Genomic DNA, 5282 nt, shown 5'->3' with positions numbered 1-5282 from the left:
TGACGTGATATATCGTATCAGAATGAACCACCGGAAACCGAAAGCTGTCCACATTAATCGACTCGCACGATATGCCGGATCCAACAACAACGAAGAAGTTAGAGGTATTCGAGAAGAGGAACGCAGCTTTGGGATCGAGCCAAACTTTAACGATTTTATGTCAAATTACGCCCAGCGGAAGAAAGCTCGATTTGGCGTTACTCAGGAAATTTGTCAAAATATTTTTGAGCTTCCGGTTAACGTTTCCATCGCCCATTGTGTCGCCGAAGACCTTCGCATGGATAGAGGTATAGCTTCCGTATTCCGGAAAAGATTTGGAAGAATAGACGAGTTGTTAAAGCAAAGACCACGAGTGGGTAAAGTACTGCGCTTGGAAGATAGTCAACGCTCTTTGTTCTACTTGGTTTCAAAGAAAACGTCAGAAGGCAAACCCACCTATGAAAACCTCTGGTCTGCTTTAAAAAGCTTAAAGAAACTCATGGCATACTATGACATAAATAGCTTGGCGATCCCGAAGATTGGATGTGGTTTAGATGGGTTGGACTGGAAAATAGTGCGAACCATGATCGAAGTGATTTTTAGAAACACTAGCGTTCGAATTACAGTATGCTGCTTCAACCCACAGGGGACGACCCTCCGCAAAACTGTGGACTGTTACTTTTTCAAGAAAGGTGTTTGTCGAGCAGGCTCTGACTGCAGATTCCGACACGAGGCATTAAAAAGTAATACTAACGCAGTTTCTGAACGAGACGTCCAGAATTAAGAAGGGGGCAGTGTAACGGAAATGCTGCAGACATGACGTCGCCTTTGGCGCTCTGGAATTTTCTACGCGTATTCGAGAATGTACTGGACTTACATTGCTTGCGTGTATAAATGGTTGCGGACCGAACATCGCGGCAGTCTACTACCAAACGAGTACGTAAACATTGAGCGCGAAAATCTGATATAAATTGCGAAGTGTGAGTGATATAAATAATCGAGATAAATTGTACGGATTTTTATAGTGTTTTAGTTTTGTTTAATAAATATTGATATAAATCGAACCCGAATATATAAATCACGTTACAATACCGATTACATCATAAGTTTTCCTTGTTGCTGATTCCCGCCACTTTCCAGAATCCAATTTTGATGTTTCCTTTTTTTGTCATGTTTTCTTTTTTCTTTTTTTCTCCCTTTTTTTTGTTTGTTTTGTTGTCACATGTTGTTCCTTTGTTAATTATTGTTTGTATGATCATTTATCATGAGCTTCATATACCTACCCCATTTTTTTTCTCTTCGGGCTTGTCTGTTCCTCATGATTCCATTTTTTTCCTTCCAATTTGTACATTTTATTAGAATCTCTATTTTTCGTCCTCTATTTTGTATTGTACGGGCTTCTGTGGTAGAAATATTTATTTTTAATTCATTTCTTAGGAAATTTATTCCCTTAATATTATTTGCTCCTTCTCCTTGAATTATAACGTTATTTTTTTCTTCATCCTTTCCTCTTTTTCCAGTCTCCATTCTACTTTGTCTGTTCTCTCCTCTACTTCTCGTTTTTCTTTGTTCCATTTTTCTTCCTTCTCTTGATTTTGCCTCTTCAGTTCCTGTATTTCCTTTTTAAACTCTTCTCTCATTTCCGTTATTTCTTTTCTGAAGTCATTTCTTATTTCCATCATACTCTTGTTAAGGGTTATCATCATGTTTTTAATTTCTCCCATGTTTTCTGGTTTTTCTCCTGTTTTTTCTTTCCCTTCTGTCTTTGTTGTGGGCGGTGATCGGTAGATTTTTTTTTGTAATTGCTCTAGTTCGGCTTCTCTGTTTCCTTGCTTCTTCCTCTTCTTCTCTTCCTCTTTTCTTTATTAAACATTCTTTTAGATTTCCTGTGCTATTGGCTCGTGAATGTCTTTGCTGTTTTTGCATTCCTTTTGTCTCTATTCCACAAACAGACATACTTACATACCACTTACGCACCGTCCGGCAACGGACACGAGAGGAGGCAATATATTACAGCGAAGAATCGGAAGTCTATGAGGTACTTCCTGCACAGAACAAACGGTTAGTCAAAAGATACAGAGCAACTTCACACTGTTAATCTACTTGCATTTGGACACAAAAATAAATAATAAATACAACAATAGAAATGCATAATCACCTGTACATTACAACAAAGAAACCTGATTCAACGGTACTTACAAAGCAAAGCTTGGAGCACGCCATGCTTCAATATAAAGATATCAGAAATTAATGCAAAATGTAAATAATAGCAAATTGTAACACGAAATTCAAAAATTGATTTTTAGTACAAAAAAGAATAAATAATGGTCACTACACTTTTCAAAACGGAACAAAACAAAATAAACATCAGATTTAACACAAAAAAGGGAGGGGGGTGTTAAAAACATGGCGTAATAAAGTGCCAGACAAATTTACTGTTTGACAGGTCGTGTAACTCGAATATTAAAAATCGTAATTAACATTCAACGGAAAAACAACAATTCAAATGGCATTAAATTAAAAGGCAACTGTCGCATACAAAACGGCAATTGCAAAATATTAAACGTAACGTAAAGCTCAAGAAACAAATTTACGATTCACAAGCAACGAATGTAATCTAAATGATTGAAACGTACGAACACGAGTTCTTGGTTACGACAAAAAGTACCGTAGATTAAATTAACAATAATCTTCAAAAAGGTAATCGGTAATACTGGCAGTTAGGAACAATAATTCAGGTCTTTAAGGTAAATAATTTGTATGTAGGTCTAGACTATATCACGGGATCGTCTTCTATGTTAAAATGGCGGCCACGTAATTAAGTCCGAAGGTGAGCAATCGATATAAATCATAATATCGTAATACTCACTAAGACGGAACGTCATAGTCAAAGTAAAATAATGACATGTTACTTTTGGAAGATAACAACAGCAATTCTGCATCATCGACTGGAACAGTTATGAGCACTCGAAAAGATTAATTATGAAACAGAGAAATCCTTTGAGTGACCTCTAGTGGCAGAATAATGAGCTACGAAGTGAAATCTATAACACTAATCTAACTATATCTAATTTACGGGAAAAAGTACAGATGGCGGAAGGAGTATTGAAATGGGAATAATTTAAATAGAAAATATGTTGAAGCTGAAAATCAAAACGAGTAAATACCATGTCTTGTAAAATTGATTTCTTGATAATTTATGATATTTCAGACACTTCTTCGAAATCAATATTTAAGAACTAATTATTTATGTTTTTTATTGATTATAAATGAGTATCAAGTAAAATAATGTACATCATACGCCGTAACAGTTTTGACTAGGAGGCGGGAATTGGGGTTGATAAATAAAACATAATTGATAAAAAAACCGTGCTTTAATTTAGAACATTCTGGTCAACGGTTTTCACCACACTAGTAGTATGCTGCTGATTTTTGTCCTTTTCTTTGTACGAAAGCACCTCATAACTGGTGTAGCTGTGACTCTTTCCGTTTTGGGCAACGTACAGTGCTTCGCTTGAGCTATCGGCGACCACTTTCCCTATCAGAACCAACCCAGCGCTCTTAGTCCTACCGATGTATATCGTGGATTTTGCCGACTCATAACCTCCGATAACTAAAAATTGACCGGTAATTGTGTTGAGGTTTTTGACACTCGTGTATATCCACTCGAACTGCTCCGGCTCTTTCGTGCAGAAGATCTGCGGAAACCATTGAATGATTTTTTAAAAGCGCCCCAGTTTTACCTTCAGATTATCCTTCGTTTCATATGCCCATCCGCCATATTCGTAGTACGCCGCCCTATCGTTGTGCAAAATTTTTGCCGGAACTAGATAGTCTTTGTGCAAAGCTTGGCCTATGTAAATTGGGTTGTTATATTCATCTCGGGCTGCAACGAAAGCGTCTGGTGGAACGAATCCATCGAAGTCTCTCCAAAAGTAACCTGTAATCGCAGATAAGGTCAACGGCTTTGAATTTATCTATTGTTACCAGTAGCACTGCTTGCATGTGCCAGGAAAATGTTCAAAACGGTAAATGTGAGTATAAGAAACATGGTGGCGGAATGTATGACACTAATCTTGTTTGTTTCTTCATTCTACCTTATATTGGATTGGGACATCCCCCTTTTTTTGACCGTGATCCATTTATTTATTTTGACTTCTGACCCCTGCGTGTTTTTGGGCAGATAACCAGGCACTTATCTTTAATGTTTTCGATCTTGTTAAACTCGGTCACCTCGTAGCAACGTGGGTCCAAATTGCAAAATCGATACGTAGCGTTTTTATTGTAAACAAGCACTAAATTAATTTATTTATACAGGGTCTCTCAGAGCGAGTAACTTCCTTGTGATTTGAGGATGGAATTGGATTCTCGCTGCTTTGTTTGCTAATAAAATTCAGATCTGAGGAATTTTTGACATTTTTGAAACGTTAACCTTAAGATTGTTTGTTCCTTCTGAATTTCTGAAGCGTTTAAATCCCTTCAAACAATTTTAAATTTGAAAAAAAGAAACCGCTGAAGCTACGCCACTGTCTTTTATTTATTAGGCGCGCCAAGCTTAGTAATTCAAATTGCACAAGGACGATGATTGCGCGCAAAAGAGAGAGGTGGCTTGGTTCTCCCTTCAAGTGAGAGCGAGCTAACGGCGAAGAAAACTTTTTGTCGGCACAACTAAAAACGTAGCGGTGGTGTAAGTGTGTTTGTTTAAGAAGTCAGGTAACCTTTAAATTGTACAGTTGTGGTCTTGTTTATTTGCTGTTGATTTAATAGATGCTTGCGATTGCAGATTGGGATTGGCATGAGCTCAATCTAAATTATGCACTAATTGTGAAAAAGTGGAGGATGGTTACTTTAGGGGCGGATTTGATTATTTCATATGTACGTAGAATTTTCATTGCGAATGTCCCTTTTATTATGTTTTAAAAAATACGAGTTGTGTTGAAATCGTTTTGGGGAATTTTACTATAGGGTGTGTTACGTTCTTTTCGCTCGTAATGCAAATTTAGTAATCTTCTTTGTAATCCACTAATTTAAATGTCAATTATTCCTGTAGTAAATTTTGTATTATTTTCACTTAGTTCTTTGTTTCGCCGACCAAGGTCATGCATATGTCTCCTTGGTATTTTTGGCAATCTCTTCTTGAAATTTAGTTATTTTTGTTAGTTATTGTAAGGATAACCCGTGGTTGATCAACATTTTGCTTTTTTTAGTGTAAAGTCATTCGAATTATTAATTCGTATTGAGTATTATTTACAGTTTTAATATCCAATTGCTTCCATGTCATACGTTAGCATTGATATTTCGCA

The 5282-nt window shown here is 36.7% G+C and overlaps 1 protein-coding gene across 1 annotated transcript; it reads right to left on the bottom strand.

Annotated features, from left to right (window-relative positions):
• Positions 1-3334: 3334 nt before the first annotated feature.
• Positions 3335-4125, bottom strand: LOC116180923. Its single transcript, XM_031501105.1, has 3 exons — positions 3967-4125; positions 3723-3919; positions 3335-3677 (listed from the first exon to the last, which is right to left on the bottom strand). The coding sequence occupies exons 1-3, from the start codon at positions 4028-4030 to the stop codon at positions 3354-3356; spliced, it is 585 nt and encodes a 194-aa protein (XP_031356965.1). The 5' UTR covers positions 4031-4125; the 3' UTR covers positions 3335-3353.
• Between the last annotated feature and the right edge of the window lie 1157 nt (positions 4126-5282).

Source organism: Photinus pyralis, unplaced genomic scaffold (genome assembly GCF_008802855.1).
Source record: "Photinus pyralis isolate 1611_PpyrPB1 unplaced genomic scaffold, Ppyr1.3 Ppyr1.4_LG9, whole genome shotgun sequence".
Taxonomy (NCBI): domain Eukaryota; kingdom Metazoa; phylum Arthropoda; class Insecta; order Coleoptera; family Lampyridae; genus Photinus; species Photinus pyralis.
The sequence above is the reverse complement of the archived record's forward strand: the minus strand, read 5'-3'. Positions and strand labels throughout refer to the sequence as shown.

Excerpts from the sequence above, each read along its gene's own strand:
- LOC116180923 (XM_031501105.1), bottom strand. The coding sequence starts at position 4,030 with ATGTTTCTTATACTCACATTTACCGTTTTGAACATTTTCCTGGCACAT. Across the intron at positions 3,920-3,966 it reads ACATGCAAGCAGTGCTACTG|GTTACTTTTGGAGAGACTTC; the intron begins GTAACAATAGAT and ends CTGCGATTACAG. Across the intron at positions 3,678-3,722 it reads AAACGAAGGATAATCTGAAG|ATCTTCTGCACGAAAGAGCC; the intron begins GTAAAACTGGGG and ends TGGTTTCCGCAG.